Raw genomic sequence first — 16,769 nt, 5'->3', positions numbered from 1 at the left:
ACACACACTCACCCACACACACGCTATGTTGTCTGTGCCCAGACCGTGGACTTGGGCTATTTTTCTTTAAATATAAGTAGATTGGATGTAGGCACCGTAGACTTTTTTTCCACTCGGAGATTTTATGCGTTGTGTTGTCGAGCGGGTAAAAAGGAATATACTTTTTTTTGTGTTTGCTTTTCCTTTTTCTCTCATTATTGATTGTATTGGACGTCCCTTGCATACGGTCGGTGATTGCTTGACTCAGGGTGTCGTCTTGTGTCACTGAAGTGTTGCTCAACCTCTGTCTTGTATCGTCGTTGTCGTGATGGTGGGGAAACAGTTCGAGTTCGAGGACCCGAAGGATGGTGTGGTGCCTCCTTTCGAGGAAAAGAAGGTCGTCGATGAGGTCTATACCGAGAATGATGTTGCTTCGGAGGAGATCGTCAAGGATTGGGATGACAAGGAGGAGGGCAAGCTGCGGAGGAAGTGAGTCGTCCCTGTCCCTGTCGTCCATTCACTGCTATATGGGTATAAGCATATACTGACTGGTATATAGGATTGATATCATCCTCATCCCCATCCTCGCTCTCGCTTTCTTCGGCCTCCAGATCGATCGCGGCAATATCAGTGCTGCCCTTACCTCCACTATCACCGACGACCTGGGCGTCACCACGAACCAAATCAATATCGGCACACAGTTGCTTTCGGCTGGTATCGTCATCACGGAGATCCCGTCGAATATTATACTTCAGCGCATCGGTCCCCAGATCTGGTTGTCGACACAGTTGGTCGCTTGGGGTTTGGTTGGCACGTTTCAGGCTTTTGTGCAATCGTATCCGGCGTTTCTGGCCACGAGGTTGTTGTTGGGACTGTTGGAGGGAGGATTCATTCCTGGTTTGTCTGGTCGCCCTGTTTGGTCTGTGGTGGTAGGGCTAACGATGGGTTTGGTATAGGCGCCCTGTACTATCTCTCGACATGGTATAAGCGTCCTGAGACCAGTTTCCGGACGACTCTGTTCTTCTATGGGCAGATGTTTGCAGGAGCGACGTCGAGTCTAATCTCGGCTGGTTTGTTGAAGCTGGATGGGAAGTGTGGGCTTGCTGGGTGGAGGTGGATCTTCCTGGGTAAGTGTCCCTATCCTTCGACATGAATAAATGAGAGGAGCTAATAATGTGTAGTTGAGGGCCTGATTACCATCTTCGCTGCTATTCTGTTCATTATGTTCATTCCCAAGAGAGCAGGTGATGGAAGTCCTCTCATCAGCATGGGTCGCTGGAGCTACTTCTCCCCTCGTGAGAAGCGCATCATCATCGACCGTGTTCTGCTTGACGACCCTCTAAAGACGCGAGAACATATCAAGATCACTGGCCGGGATATCTGGAAGACGGTCACACAACCCACGACGCTCCAGCATATGTTCATCACATTGGTGGCCATGTCCGGCTTCCAGGGCCTGAACACTTACACTCCGAGCATGATCAAGTCCTTTGGGTTCAGTGCCGTCAGAGCAAATGCACTGGCATCAGTACCAGTGTATGCTAGTATTGTCTGGACGACAATTCTGGCTTATTCCTCGTATGTGACACGGGATCCTGTGGTGGGGGGAGGAAGTTGAATGCTGACTGCTGCAGGGACAAAATCGGGCATCGGGGGCCCTTCGTCCTCCTCTGTATCACCTGGAACGTCATTTCGTATGCGTGTCTACGCACCAGTCCTACAGATGCATCAAGCTGGCACAAGTATTCTGTCATTGCTATTGCTAATGTAGCCTACTGTAGTATGCAGTATGTACCCTTTGGTCTCCCTCAGATATCCCGTTTGATGCTTATATGCTAATTGTGGATAGTGTTCTCAACGTTGGGTGGCTTTCCTTCTACTGCAAAACACCCCAAGAGCGGAGTATATCCATGGCGTACGTGTTACACATACCCTCATTAATTCCCGTAAAGGTAATACTTGCTAATGCGGTGGCACAAATAGGTTGATCGTCATGTCCGCCAACCTTTCGGGTATCTCTGGAGCCCAGATCTTTCGATCCTCGGACGCCCCCCTTTACATCCACGGCCTCACGGCCATCTGTGCGTTGGCAGCCGCGTCATGGGTCCAGACCGTGGCCTTGAACCTACAGTATCTCTTCCGGAGGAAGAAGGCGCAGGCTGGGACGGTCTAAGATGCTCATCTGGGATTATGCCGGGCCATGTATCCCTGGATTTAATGATGCTACGAGATAAAAACACTTAATGATAGGCTCTTCTCTTCACACTAGATGCTCCACTCCCTCCCTTCAATCCTTTTCTTCGGTCATTTCCTTTTGTCTGCCAGGCAAAGTAGTCAAGAAACCCCCTCCCCCTCCCCTCCGGGAGCCGGAGCCTGCGTCATCAGCTGGCCAGTTCCGTCAAAAAGCCCTGGCCTCGCTTGCTGCTAGCGTGGTAGAGAGTCCTTCTGGAAAGCTATATAATCTCCCTGCACCCTGTGGGAAGTTTTCCCCTTTTTCATTCTCTCTCATGCATCTGCCCTCCTGGTCACCACCCCCGGGAGGGGGTTAGTCATCACTTATAGTTATATTCAGTTCAACTATGTCTCTATATGTTCGAAGACAACAAAAATACGTTGAACCTCGAACATGATCAGGAACTGATTGATGGGACACTTGTCCTGGATCAATAACGAGTTTCAGGCAAAGTGTACGACTGTAACGCCAACGATCCGGGTTTGCCGGCAGCCGCCCGTTGCATCGATGATTTGTCTGGGTCCGTGACCTTTTGTCCTCCTTTCTTATTTTAGTCTTTCTTATATTATTATACTGCACGTTTCTTTATATGTCACTTGTGCATCTCTGTGCTTGTGGTGTGTGGTGATGGCGGCGGGTAGTGGTCGTGAGGGTTTCCACATAAAGTCAATATTGCCCTCGCTACTACCGCAACACTATCATGTATGACCACTTCTCACTTCTTCTCCTACTTGATGGTGTTTGCATCTCACTCATGCATGATGAATGTTGTAATATCATTTCACTTCCTCATATGATCCACTATGTCTTGTGTGTGGTATCAGATTATTTGCCACTGATGTTATATTTGGTTCTTCGACTCCTGCATCGTTCGGTGTGCGGTTTCCCTGATCACAGACAACCCTCCCTCCATTGTCTCTGTGTCACAAGTCCCACACAATGTCATGCTTGATATATGCTTTGCATATATGATTGAGGATTCCGCATCACGATCCCATCATTCATTTTGCGGACTATCTTGTGCGATATGTGTTTTACATATATTGCTACTGCTCACCTCTCTCTACTGTTGCCTTCTACACACATACAAGTCTCGCTGTTCATCTCCTATATACCCTTCCAGAGTCCTTATATCACCTGACAGCTTGATGACGATACACTCATCAGACTGGTGCGGTCGTCTTCCCATCATGGTGATCATTTTCTCCATTTACGCTCCTTGACTGTGCTTCTGGTTTGGAGCAGTTGACTTCTGGCAATGGATTTGACTCTCACATTGCTTTTGTCGCTCTGCTACTACTTCCGATATCATGTTGGATCGCTGGTCATAAGATCCCCACACAACAGAACGGACAGAGTGCCCGAGATTTGCTGGAGGGACAGGGCTATAGTACCCTTGCTCTTCTACGAGCGGGCCCCGAGCGTTGGCGAGCTATAAGTAGCAATGAGTGCGACTAGTGACATGCTTGACCCTGCTTCCTATGGTGATCTCATCCTCCAGCAATTATAGCTGAAGACTCTCACATACCAGCTTGGTTTTGGTGGCTGTGGCTGATCAGACTGCCCGACTATCGCTATAAGCTCCCGAAACCCCAATTGTTCTTTCATCAATGAATGAAAAAAAAAAAAAAAAAAAAAAAACATTGGGGCTCATATATGGACTCCCGCAACAAAATCGCTCGGTTGCTTCTGTCAAACTCAAAGTCCAACAGGGTTCTTATAAAACCATGAAACACATACTGGGCGTTATATACTGCCGTCCATACTGGCTGGCCTGGTGCTGCTAAACAACGTCATCACACCCCGCCATCTGGCAACTATATGGTCCAGCGCTTCCAAACTGTCTAGGGCTCTAGCAAAGAACAATTGGTGCAGAGTCTCCCTCAGCGCAATATACAAAGATCACATTATTCATATCATCGAGCACATACGGAGCTTTTCGAGTCCAACGCTTCTTTTCCAAGCCTCTCCGAGGTTCGAATACCAAAACTCACCCATTCAGCTTATTCTCAAAACCAATAATATGCGCAGTCACTCAGCACAAACATCTGCCCGCCCGCCACTCCTCCGCCTTCGGTTGTTTGAAGGTAATCTATCATATATTCTTGCTCTAGAAAGGCAGAGCGTTGCGAATACAATCCTATTAGGCGATGATTTCTATACGGCAACGGCCAAAGGCGATTGGAGATATCACGTATCGATTGACTGCGGTGGGCTGAGCACCATGGCATTTCATCTACTCAGACTCCAGCTAAGGGAACGCCTTGGATTAGTCCATGCCCGTGCAGCAGTCTAGTCAAGGCAACAGACGGCCAATGGTCACATTACAAAAGGCCGAATGAGAATGGGCAGAATTCGGAAGGGTCTCTTAATCTGCAACGATGTGACCCCCGATGTCTACGACTTAGCATGTACGGGCACTGTCAGGTCTTCAGCTAGTTGAAGAAGACCCCGAATTGATTCCCGGGGCTTGCCAGTACTTCAAAGCATTTAGCAGGCCTCTTTACTGCGTCATTCCAAGAATCGGCTACTACTTGTGCCGTTTCTTCTGCTCTGCTACATAATGCGCCTTACCGTACGCAGAATTCGAAACAAAAGCATCTATTGAAGCTCCCATACTACAGGGGATTATTGCTCGCATGACACCAACGCAATAAGAAGGTATATATGGACCCCCAACATCGTGGAGGTCGGTCTTCAGTTTTAGCAAAACTGTATCAACCTGCCTTGCCTGAACGGTCTGAAGGATGCCATTCGCTACAATGTCAGCTTGTAGCTATGTTGGGATTAGTTGCAATGTACTACCTATAAGAGGCTAGGCCACCAACTATTCTCGATACCGAAAACACTTTTCAAGCTTTCTAACGGAGGTAACCTGGCAGTTTGATGTTGCCGAATAAAATGACCTCGCATACCCCTAAGATGAAGCGACCGCCCCCGCCTTTCGTCCAGACATGATTTCTACCACACTGGTCTCGGAGGGTACAGTCTGGAGGACGTCGCGAGTTTGCTCGACTGATCTATATATTTACCTACATTCCCGAAGAATGCCAGTCAAAGAGCTGGGTCCGAGATTGCTTGGCGAAGAACTTCGAGTTGCAGGGACGTTTGTGCGGAGTCCGCGCTAAGAATGAGAGACTGTAAGTGCTTTTCCTGCTTCACTAGGATGATCAAAGCATTCAAACTGACTGAGAACAATTCTAGTCTCAACGTTGCGTACTTTGTCAAAAACAACATTTTTCGCTCTCCCATACCGGTAGTTTGATCCGGACTATCTTGCATGGAGTATCTCACTCCCAAGCTTCATAAAAACTAAACTTCACGAACAGCGAGAAATAAGATACCTCCAAGCAAGTATTTTCTGTCTCTCTCTTCCTTGACAGGCCTCTGCTACAGCGAGAGGCTAGCTGGTTGACTGAAAGACGGCACCGAGACTATTGGAGATCGGAGTAGTAGTCCGTTCCTTATTTTTTTTTCAAGTGATTTTTCTTTTAAAGTCAACGGAGTCAAGGCCCAGCAGTCCACACCTTCTTCTTTCCCCTCTTCTGCGAAACCTCTGCCCGGTTCGAATCAATCAGCTTCAGTTTATGGTCGACTGGGGACGCAGAAGAGGAATCTACGGTGCTCTTGTAGTGGGCCAATTGATCCAATTTTATGTTTGTGGTCGTGATGGCTCTGCAGAAGTCGGTCACTGTAGTTTCGAACAGAACCTTGCACATCTTCTTACTACATCTCCTTTTATTATTATCTGTTTGATTTTTTACTTCGATATATTCCGATTCCAGTTTGGTCATGTTTCCCTTTCTGATTATCGGGGATATTATATAAGACCAAAGCCAAGGATAAGACCAATGAATCAGACAATGAAGCAATCCATGATTCAGTACGAGGAAGCTATGTTGCGGCAATGTGGTCGATTCTAGATATTTTAGCGTACCAAAGAATAAAACACATCTTCAATCTTACAAATTTCGTAAATTCAGACTCATTACCAATACTAAACCCAGTAAAAGCCTTCCACCCGCATCCATCCACCATGCGTAGCCTGATAATCAAGATGAAGCTGCTAAAATGCTTGCGCCAAAGCGCCAATAGCCATGTTATAGGATACCGCATCTTCCAGGTCGTAATGATGTCTCCCATCATACCAAGACGAGCTAGGCTGTAAGAGAAAGATAGCTTACACTAGTAGTAGAAATCGACCAATCTCCCTGGAAGTACTGTGCCAATGTAATCACTGTCGTTAACATTGCTTTTCACAATATATGTAGCAGACTGTTAGCAGGTGCAGTGATCCACAGATATAATATATTTTGCAGCTACTGCTTTCGAAATATTCAACCTCATGATATTTCGATCATGATTTATATAGCACAGGAATAAGCATTAATATAGACAAAAAGCCACTTTTAAAGGATCACCAAGAAGCTAAAGTCGATACAACTGTCTCGTGCATAGTGAATCCAAGTAGTACCAGGTTCGAGATCCAACGACCAGAACGTCTTGAGGAAAGAAAGAACGCGGCTCCGATCAAGGTTCCCACTCAAGCGGATCACATTCATCATGGCCGTCTCGACCGTCTTCTGCATCTGTGGGTTGCCTCTAGATTCAGTGCCTGTGATGAAGAGAGGCCATACCAAGTCCTGCGTGACGGCGGCGCTGCATGACAGGGGTAGCACGTGCTCGAGAAGCACATCGAGTGAAGACTGTATGCACTCGTTGGGGGATATGCTGTCGGAAAAGACACGGTAGGTGTAGATAAGCGTAGCATGATAGAACATGTCTACTAGGCATTCGAAATCCTGTCGTGCTTGGTCTGATTTGAATTTGATTGTGTGGCTCATCTGCATCATCCGAGCTTTGGCGATTTCTATGTCTAGTAGTTTGGATTCGATCGGGACGGGTTGCGAGATGGGCTGCATAGTGTATGTTTGTCGCTCGGCGCGGGTGATGCTATGCATGACTCGGATGAAGTCACTGAATACAGTGACGTTGTCATGCGTTGGGAAGTCATCTTGTAGCTGGTCGATTGGATCGAAGGTCGTTAACCCGATGTAAACTGATGTGTAGTAGTACTCGTAGAATAGAAATACGTCGGCGATATTTGTATATAGTGCACTGCTGGCGGATTGTAGGTTCCAATGGATGATTTCCCGGGCGCATTGTATGTGTATTCGCCATTGGCCAGCCGGTGCTGTTAGTAGTTCAAGATTGTAGAGAATGAGAGCAGAAGCGAGGATATGTCTCGCTTGATCTTTGCTTTGAACCGCGGTCGGATCCTGAAGTAGGTCTCTCATATCCCTGGATAACCAAGTCAGGGCCACATTTTGGTTGTGACGGGAGATGGCTTGGAGTGACTGTGCCCAATGATGGTCTGCTGGATACTTCGCGGCAAGGTCCTTCGAAGCGAGAGCAAGCACTGAATATCGTACGGTTGATGAGTCGTGTGACAGAGGTAATACTACGCTTCTCCAAGGATTGTGGAGGTCATCCACCCACGCTAGTCTTGTAGCGACGCCTCGATCGAAGTGGTCGAGTAACTGAGCGGTAAGACTGTCGAAGGGCAAGCCGCGCCAACGGGCCGGTAGTTGGAGGTTCACATCGGGCAAGGCGATGCCTGCTCGGCGATGGGAGATCCTCTGTGATGTCTGGTATTCTCTTCGGACCGGTATTGCCTGTCCCGTCAATTTACCCCTGCTTGCAACACCTTGTCCCCATCTCAGATTGATCCCATATCCAGGACACCGAAGATTCCGTGAAGCACACTTTCGACAATGAGGAAGCGTTCTATCACAGGAGATACGACGGGTTCTGCAGACTTGGCAGTCTAAGAGGTTAAGAAGTTAACTCGAGAAACTACCTCGGTAGTTGACTGGGAGGGAAAACTACCTTTAGCTGGGACTTCCGAAGGTGCCCGATCGGCGGTCATGTGTATTAGCGAGGAATCAATGGGAGATTCAATAGCTTGTCCGGGCAGATATTGCTTCTGGTATCATATTCTGCAATGAACATCATGCTGCGGGTCTCCTGGCAATGCTCACGCTGTCCGGATTAGGAGGAGAGGCAGAGCATGGCCATCGAACAGGTCTCCATTAGCCGATAGTCGATAGTCATGGTGATCGGAGAAATGTATAGCAGAGTTTGAGCATCCGCGAAGCGAAAAGGAACGCAGTTGTTACCACATTGCTTTGTCACCATTGCTTGGTGTCACAATGTTTGGTTGGAACCCCAGACCGTCCATCTAAACCCATTAAGGAAGCCAAGATGTGAGATTAGACTTTTAGTGGGGTTCGGTACCCGTGACGAGGGTCCAGTTGCTACAAGCAATCAATGATTTTAGGTTCTCCCGAATTTCCACGTAGTGGTCACCTTGTTGATCCTTCTCTCCTGGCATTTCTATCATGAAATTGCTTGCAGAGATGCAATGGACGAAAAAGAATTAGGGACCCTTTTTCTGGATGGGTCGGTGATTTCGGTGTGGCCGCTATTTCCACGCACCGAACCAGACCCGTCCCCGCATTATGGAGGTGGAACAATGAGAGACATTAACATGGGGGGGGGGATAGGCACTACTTATACAATGACTGGTCGGAATGATACTTACCATTAGAGGGGAGACATTCAGAGAAAAGGGAACTGTAAGCCCAGTAGAAGGCCAGCACGATGATGAAGGAAGCGTGCTAAGCTATGAGGGCATTAATGGACGAAAAGGTGGCTATGAACTGAACTGATTACCATCTACTAGGAGGACCATCAGTACCGTGTGCCATGTTTGGAATGGCAGGAATACATTACATCACGTTACAGAATATGGGGTAAATACATTGCGTTTGTCCATGTCCATATCAGGAAGGAAGGGCCCAAGGGGTGATACATCAACACCCAAGCGTACTATATCTCGATGAAACCAATTCTTCCCGAGACATAGATTAGCATCGGTAATCCCAAAGAAAGATCGTTTCACAAAGCCAACATCAAAGATCTCGGGAGTATCCATCCGTCTTTGTGTCAACCTCGCAAAAGACCGCAACAAAGAATTCTTCTCGATTATTCAAAAATAGTCTTCCCTCACTCGCAGCTTCAGATCTCCCTGTTACTCCTCAGACAAAGACATTATAAAAGGGTACTTAAGCGGTGCATCCATATCCCCAATCGCCCATCCACGTCCTCTTCTGCTATTGACGAAACATGACATTTCATCAAATTCCTTCTCAAAGCCGAGTCGCTGAAGCGCGGAACTACGACCCTTGGCACCTTCACGAACCATCCAGTCAATGGATAGATTTCTGCCATGCAAACGGGATCCCCTGGTGCGGCGTGACTTCTCCGGACGACGAGTTTCCCTATCATGAGGATTTTGATGCCCAGATCACCAATCAATGGGCTTCGAGCGCTCAGCATGAAAAGCGTAGGAAAGGTCTGGTATACTTACCCCATGGATATCTACTAAATTTCAGTGCTAATACTATCTCAATAACCAGGCTACGAATACAAAGTCAAGATTTGCAACTCCACCATCCCCCGATCCAAAGAGCCCAACAACCCCATCTCCATCCGAGTCTACTATCCCATAGCCTTCTATGGGCAACGATGCACCGCGGATCCGCTACCCCTATACATCCACTTTCGCGGGGGCGGATTCCTATGCGGAGATCTGGACACCGAGGACGCCATCTGCGCCGAAATGGTGAGTAGCCTGACGCCTACCTGCCCCATCATTGTCATTAGCATTGATTACCGAAGTACCGTGGAAGAGCCCTTTCCAGCCATGTATCATGATGCCTGGGAGGCATACGAATTCATCGAGGAACGAATTAGAGGTTACGGCGGGGATCCAAAACGCGTCATCCTCGGCGGGGAGGACTCTGGCGCTGCGCTGGCACTGTGGGTTGCCATGTTCGCGAAGAAGACGGAGGTAGTGCCCAAGACGCAAAGGCTCAACATTGTAGGGTTGAACCTGACTACACCGTGGTTTCCACATATGGATGTGGAGAAGAGCGCGCAGACCGAGTTTTCGAGATATCAATGTTGGAATGCGCCGTTTCTGCCGATGGCTGTCCACCACATGTATAGAGACATGCTCGAAATGGAGGAGTCGAATTTGTCGCATTTCACTGTGGGGGAATGTTCGGATTTCTCGGGGTTACCGCGGACTTGCATGCTGGTTGCGGGACAGAGCTTGTTGAGGGATCAGGCGTTGAGACTTGCGCATTGCATGGAACAAGCTGGGTAGGGCTTTATTTTGTTAGTTTCTTCATCTACGGGGGCTGTACTGACGGTCTACTAGGGTTCAGCTATCCATCGAAATATTCTCCGGAATGCCTCATGAGTTTCGTCGCATCTATGTCTTACCGCAGGCTGAGGTTGCGAATGCTATGGTCGAGGATAATATTAGGTGGATTCTGAAGATGTCTGGGCGTTTGTATATCAACTAAAATAATTACAAGTTGTGATACCATGGAGTTCTCTTTCTATTGATATGTGGACTACAGGAATGGCCTTTGCGTTGTGTGTTTATGAAACGGTCATTGCACCAATTGTATGATTCAACTAGCTTCATTAGCTAGAACATGCCTTCTCGCTTATATGCGCAAATTCCTTCTGCTCCTTATCGTACCAAACGCCATGTTTCCTCCACTCCTCATTGTCCGAGTACCGATCCAGGTACCAGGTGATATTACCACCGGAGAATTCCGCATCGACGAACCCACATCCCAAGTACCCGAATCTATTTCCACTCCAATATTCAATCTCGTAGTCGCTCAGAGTAGGTGTATTCAGTGCTTCGAAGAATGCCAATCGAGATCCAGGCCAGATAGTAATCGGGCCATCAACCCTTCCCTGCTTGAACCAGCTAGAACATGGATCAGACCAACACGTCCGTGGGAAGTATGTCCGAGCGTGCTCGACAAAGTCGCGCACTGCGGACTCCTTAGGACTGAGTCGCCGGATATGCTCTCTCCGCATACGCTGGACGATCTGGATGAAGTGGTTCGTCACGTGGGAAATGATGGGGAGAATGGACCCATGTGCCGCAGGCGTAAAGGGACCTCCGTACATGAAGTAGTTCGGGAATCCGTCGATGCTGACTGTCAAGTAACTGGTCGGAGCATCTTTCCATTTATTCGCCAGATTGACGCCGTCTAACCCGATGATCGGGTATCGGGGTCGAAACGATGTGTCGAATCCGGTAGCGCAGATGATGACGTCTACCTCATGTTCAGTTCCTGTTGCGGAGTCGATGAAACCTTTCGGTGTGATCGATTGGATCCGTTCGGTGAAGACGGTTGTCTTGTCGGACGCGAGCGCTTCTAGATAGCCTGTGCCGGGTGTTGGGCGTCGGCAGCCTACGTTGAAGGTCTTGGGGATTAGGGCGTCCTTCACGTAGGGTTTTGGTGCGAGTTTGTCGGACATGCTCTTGTAGGAGGACTAATAATATGTGGCTTAGTATCTGGAGTCGATAGGTTTGTAAAAGCACGTACAGCGTTCGCTTCGTCCGACTCAGCGGTGTTGCGAAGTGTGAGTTTGGCGCGTTGGTTGAGCTCATGCTCTACTGACTTGTGGTACCGGTGGTACATTTCGGGGTCTTTGTTGAAGTCGCTCTTTTGCTCTCGGGTATCTGGATGGCATTAGTGTTTATCTTTTGTGGTAGGGAATGCAACGTACAGTCAAAGTTGCGACCGTCCTTCCCGGCGTATCGTTGCGCAAAAGCTGCTGTGATCCAGATTGGGGTTCGCACCCAGGTGTAGAGGTGTGAGACGTCGTTGAGGATTGAGGGAACGACTTGGACACCTGAACTGCCGGATCCTATCACTGCTACACGCTTGTCCTTCAGATCCAGTCCCTCGGGGTAGGCTGCTGTGTGGCACAGGGTTCCTTGGAAAGAGTGCAGCCCCGGAGTGTCAGGCCATTTCCAGGAACTGCACTGAGGTCAGGAGGATGAATGCCAGGAGGAAGGGGGACAAGACGCACTTCAGGAATCCAGCTCCGTTTATCAAGACATCACACTCATCGTCCCATTCCTTCACGCACGGCGTATCTTGTTGCAGCTTGACCACCCATTTACTCTTTTCCTCGTTCCAAATTGCGGATACCACGCGGGTGTTTAGCGTGATATACTTCATCATGTCTTCTTCGACGACGATCTGCTTCAGATACTCCCAAATCTCCTGTGCACTCGAATAGAAACTCGACCAGTTTGGGTTTGGACGCCACGGGAACGAATAGGCGATGCTAGGCACATCGCACGCACATCCCGGATACCGATTCTCATACCAAGTCCCTCCGATATCTGCGTTCTTCTCGTAGCACGCAATCTCCACACCCAGTCCAGCTAGCGCCGAAGGGGCATAATGGAGAAAGTCGATCCCCGATGCTCCCGCTCCCATCATAATTATCTTGAACGGTTTCCCCAATGGAGGCTCGTTGATCAGATGACTGTAAACCGTATAGCCCCGGTCGGATGGATTGTTGAGTTCCGCATGTTGGACGGGTCTAGTTACCGAGGCAGGATGAGGCCCCGGGGTATTGCTCCCAAGGCGACTATCCCCGGGTAGACCATATTTCTCGAAAACTGGATTGGTTTGCACGGTCTGATCAATGGAGCCCATGTTTGTGGGGGTGAGTTACAAATCACTCGATGCTTGAATCAATAGAGTTGAGGGTGGAGACAAGGAGCCAAATTTAGCTAGAGGACGTAGTGCGAGCGCACCAACGATCCAATATATAACCTGCCATGTGGCATTCAGCTATCACCATCCCTGTCACTCAGTAAGGCCTATCATGAGGGAAAATGGCCGAGGTCTGGACTGTTGCGATAGGGTGCATTAGACTGTTCCTTGCTGTGTGTACTTGATGGTTATCAGTGGACTTGAACCAAGCGTGGGGTTTGATGCTGCGAATCAGTGGGAGGGGCAAGTGAGGGGGTGGATGGCACAATTTTGGACCAAGTGGGTGGATGGATACGCGTGAGCCAATACGCGTTACACACTGGCTATCCTCGGTGAAACCACCCCATCCTTTGCATATATAGAGCGCACAAACCAGAGACGGTCGCAAATCCATCACTTGGATATGCACGCTGGAGACATATTTGTCACTTGATTGTTCAGACCATCCGAAGCCAACCGACAAATGCTCGAATTTCCAAAGTCCGACCGTACCGTTCGGGTGCGAATGGTCGATACCACCACTTTAATGACTGTCAACACCGGATTCCTCATACAACCAGTGCAGCCGGGCCATGAGATTTTGAACCTCACTGATGTTGCCTTTCTTATAGAACATGAGGCATCAAATCAGAAGGTCATGTTCGACCTCGGCACGCGAAAGGACTACTGGAACCTCCCGCCAGTCGTTCGCCAGCCTTTTGATCAAGCCATGAAGGCGGCGAGAGTAGACAAGGATGTCACTGAAATCCTTTCTGAGAAGGGCATCGAACTGCGCGACATTGGTAAGAAGCTCCAGTTTATATCCATGCGTTCTCTTCTCACAAGTGCTGACTGTGTAGGGTCTGTCATATGGTCTCACTACCACTGGGATCATATAGGAAACGTCGCTCTGTTTCCCCCAACCACCACGTTGGTTGTAGGCCCAGGGTTCAAATCTCACCCTCATCTGTTGCCTGGCTTCCCAGAAGACGCTGAGTCTCCAGTGTCAGCGGATGCCTTCGTTGGGAGAGCCGTGGTTGAGCCTGACTTCGAAGACGGATTGACGATCGGAGGGTTTCGTGCACAAGATTTCTTTGGAGATGGTTCATTCTACTTGCTGGGTAAGTCAATCGGTCTTCCTGTGAGAAGCTGGAGCTGCTTACTGTATAACTAGACACACCTGGGCATTGCGTCGGTCACTTATGCGGCCTTGCCCGGACAACGGCTGACACCTTCGTCTTTCTTGGTGGTGACATCTGCCACTTTCCGGGCGTCATAAGACCAAACTCCAGGCTTCCATTCCCAGACAACATCCCCTCAGAGGTCTTGGACGAAGATTTATTTTTTCCAAGTCCATGCCCATGCAGCATTTTCACAAACAGCCACCCGATAGCCAAGGTTGACCCAAAGCAAGAGCCCTTCTATGAAGTTTCCGGGTACGAAGGAAGTGCCTTTTTCGACGCGGAGGTTGCACAGAAGTCTGTCACTAAACTCTTAGACTTTGAGGCATCCGAGAATGTTTTGATATGTATAGCCCATGATTCTGATCTGCTACTGCATCTTCCCACGTTCAATGACTCGCCGTCCTCTGACCTCAATCTTTGGAAAGAGAAGGGCTGGAAGGAGAAGCTGCGCTGGGGATGGGTCAATGAGCTGCCGCGTGCTGGTCGTCCTGGCAGGAAGCCACTTGTTGAAGGTTACTGGCGCGATGGTAAGATGTGGGAAGAAGCAGTACAGACGCTTCGTCGCACGTCAGAGATGTAGCATCATACATATGAAAATCCCCTTTAAAGCACCAAAGATCTTCATTCTAGGTTCCGTAAGAGAAGAATGATCGAAATGAGAGCAAAATTGTTTCCACCATACTACCGTTCTCTTCCAAGTGTTAGAGCCGAACCAATCAAATCGCGTTTCTCACATAGCTCTTGCAGTCGGCGAGGAGCACATTAAACATGGATTAACGTAGTTAATGCGCTTCCCTTTCCTGCTGGTCGGGCTTTCCAAATATGTGGTCGAGAACACAATTTGAGCGTTCTTTCTTCACGAAACTGAAAACAGTCCTAAGACAAACTTTAAGCATATGCGTTTGCATTACCCAGAAGCTAACAGAATCAGCCCTGGCGGGCCCTCAAAATTCATGTCGCTAACACTATTTCTTTACTTGCTTTTCATCCCTTTTATCCTCAATTCCTTCATATCAAACCTCACTTTCACTTCAAAATCGTTTATCATCGCTGTTAATACTTTATATTAGATATCACGTGTATCCAAAGCTATCGCAAAGCTCATTTGTCAGAGATGTCATCGAAAGACACCCTTCCTCTGTTCCTCCGCGATCTCAAAGACTCTGGACAGTACAGTGACCTCAAGATTGAGTGTGAAGGAGAAGCTTTCCATGTGCACAAAGCCATCGTCTGTTCCCAGTCTGAGATCCTATCTCATAAATACAAAGATGCGTCTGAGGTGAGGCGATACTTCTGTTACGCCGCCATACGGAGCCGATAATAATCCTACAGGGTGCTCCTGAGGCAGTCATTCAGATCGAGGGATATGATACAGCGACAGTGAAACTGATGATTGAGTTCCTATACTTCGGAGATTATGCGATTCCTGATAAAGGTACGAGGACATGTACATTCCTCGGTTATCTATCTCTGCTAACACACGATTGACTTGAACTACCTCAAGAGAGTGAGCTAAGCATCTCGGCAAACGCTTCAAAGAAGCCCACTACAGCGGAAAGACTGCGCCCCCATATCTACGTCTACTATATTGCGGACGAATACCAATTGCCATACCTGAAAGAAAAGGCAGCAAATCACATAGAGTCCGCGACTAAAATGGCTTGGAATCCGAAAGGATTCGTCGAGTTCGTCAAGGAAGTGTTCGAAAAAGCTGATACAACGATACGTCAAAAGCTATCTAAACTTATTAGTGAACATATTGACGACTTTTGCCAGACCGAAGTGCTGGAGAAGCTCATCGATGACGATCTGAGCAGATGCGTGATCATGGCCATGAAGGCAAGGTATGAGTGGACGCAGCCACAGTTGATGGTTACTCAGGAATGCCTGATAACGACGAACAGAACAGTGGAGAGTTTGAAAGCACAGGTCGAGGTGCTGCAGAAGAAGATAAGTAATATGAAGGCTGGTGTAGAGCAAGGCCACAATCTGCTTCATGACACAACGACTTGCCGCCATTGCGGTATGATGTTTCTTGGCCGGCTTGTATGCAAAGGTGCTTTTGAAGATGGCTATTTTCTACGTTGCAGTCGATGCCGAACCAAACATCATTAGGTTGGCCCACTGACTTCATCCTAGCATACGGAATTATTGTCGCTAACGTGTAGGAGAAACAGATAATGATACTTATTTGCATACATGCCCCAGATGCCCCTGACGCCTTCGACCTTTGAACTTCTCTAGAGCCAGCACTTTGCTTCCTGCCTGATCACGAGCAGCCATTTGGCGCGTGTCAGATGTTGTTGTGAGAAAGCAGGACGCACCGGTGCTGACGGCCAGTATCATTCGCATCGTCAGGCCATGTTATTGCAGCGAAATGGATAGTTCACCGGCATGTCACATTGGCATTATTTGTCACATCGTGTGTTACTAAAGCGGACGTTTTGCGAAGCAAACGAAGACCACCAGTGAGGATAGCATATTTATGATAGAGAACGAGCTGGATGATCATGGAAACCGTTTTATCAGTGCACGGCAGCCTCTGAATTGTCTTGACAGATTGAGCATAGGGGAGTGGAACCTTATCACTATGTATTCTGAATTAACCAGGCCTCAATATTCAGTTAAGAGTTCCTTGATTAGGTAGTTCATGGCACCAGGAGCTCTATAGCTCATTACCTTTTAACGAGATCTCTCTTGAATTTTCAGCTGATCCATTGGATA

At 48.3% G+C, this 16,769-nt stretch overlaps 6 protein-coding genes across 6 annotated transcripts; 4 read left to right on the top strand and 2 right to left on the bottom strand.

Annotated features, from left to right (window-relative positions):
* Window positions 1-307: 307 nt before the first annotated feature.
* BO83DRAFT_438842 (vitamin H transporter) lies at window positions 308-2,191 on the top strand (the record flags this gene model as incomplete). The annotated part of the gene is made up of 7 exons (XM_025536130.1): window positions 308-468; window positions 539-876; window positions 936-1,106; window positions 1,161-1,557; window positions 1,614-1,766; window positions 1,829-1,894; window positions 1,963-2,191. 7 exons carry the CDS (start codon window positions 308-310, stop codon window positions 2,150-2,152), a joined length of 1,476 nt encoding a protein of 491 aa, XP_025386519.1. The 3' UTR covers window positions 2,153-2,191.
* A 4,343-nt stretch (window positions 2,192-6,534) lies between these two features.
* On the bottom strand, window positions 6,535-8,318 carry BO83DRAFT_379916 (Zn(II)2Cys6 transcription factor). Its single transcript, XM_025531613.1, has 2 exons — window positions 8,102-8,318; window positions 6,535-8,039 (listed from the first exon to the last, which is right to left on the bottom strand). Exons 1-2 carry the CDS (start codon window positions 8,139-8,141, stop codon window positions 6,622-6,624), a joined length of 1,458 nt encoding a protein of 485 aa, XP_025386518.1. The 5' UTR covers window positions 8,142-8,318; the 3' UTR covers window positions 6,535-6,621.
* A 1,016-nt stretch (window positions 8,319-9,334) lies between these two features.
* On the top strand, window positions 9,335-10,647 carry BO83DRAFT_448631 (alpha/beta-hydrolase; the record flags this gene model as incomplete). The annotated part of the gene is made up of 3 exons (XM_025536689.1): window positions 9,335-9,620; window positions 9,694-10,441; window positions 10,500-10,647. Exons 1-3 carry the CDS (start codon window positions 9,401-9,403, stop codon window positions 10,645-10,647), a joined length of 1,116 nt encoding a protein of 371 aa, XP_025386517.1. The 5' UTR covers window positions 9,335-9,400.
* Window positions 10,648-10,728: 81 nt separating this feature from the next.
* On the bottom strand, window positions 10,729-12,822 carry BO83DRAFT_364400 (flavin-containing monooxygenase; the record flags this gene model as incomplete). The annotated part of the gene is made up of 4 exons (XM_025529617.1): window positions 10,729-11,641; window positions 11,695-11,831; window positions 11,879-12,132; window positions 12,185-12,822. 4 exons carry the CDS (start codon window positions 12,820-12,822, stop codon window positions 10,772-10,774), a joined length of 1,899 nt encoding a protein of 632 aa, XP_025386516.1. The 3' UTR covers window positions 10,729-10,771.
* A 421-nt stretch (window positions 12,823-13,243) lies between these two features.
* Window positions 13,244-14,619, top strand: BO83DRAFT_341455 (MBL fold metallo-hydrolase; the record flags this gene model as incomplete). Its single annotated transcript, XM_025528621.1, has 3 exons — window positions 13,244-13,664; window positions 13,722-13,982; window positions 14,036-14,619. Coding segments are annotated over exons 1-3 (1,164 nt in total), but the record flags the coding sequence as incomplete, so codon positions are not given.
* Window positions 14,620-15,159: 540 nt separating this feature from the next.
* Window positions 15,160-16,213, top strand: BO83DRAFT_428758 (BTB/POZ domain-containing protein; the record flags this gene model as incomplete). The annotated part of the gene is made up of 5 exons (XM_025535421.1): window positions 15,160-15,324; window positions 15,378-15,480; window positions 15,550-15,889; window positions 15,950-16,068; window positions 16,185-16,213. The coding sequence occupies 5 exons, from the start codon at window positions 15,160-15,162 to the stop codon at window positions 16,211-16,213; spliced, it is 756 nt and encodes a 251-aa protein (XP_025386514.1).
* Window positions 16,214-16,769: the final 556 nt, after the last annotated feature.

Source organism: Aspergillus eucalypticola (genome assembly GCF_003184535.1).
Source record: "Aspergillus eucalypticola CBS 122712 chromosome Unknown BO83scaffold_18, whole genome shotgun sequence".
Taxonomy (NCBI): domain Eukaryota; kingdom Fungi; phylum Ascomycota; class Eurotiomycetes; order Eurotiales; family Aspergillaceae; genus Aspergillus; species Aspergillus eucalypticola.
The sequence above is the reverse complement of the archived record's forward strand: the minus strand, read 5'-3'. Positions and strand labels throughout refer to the sequence as shown.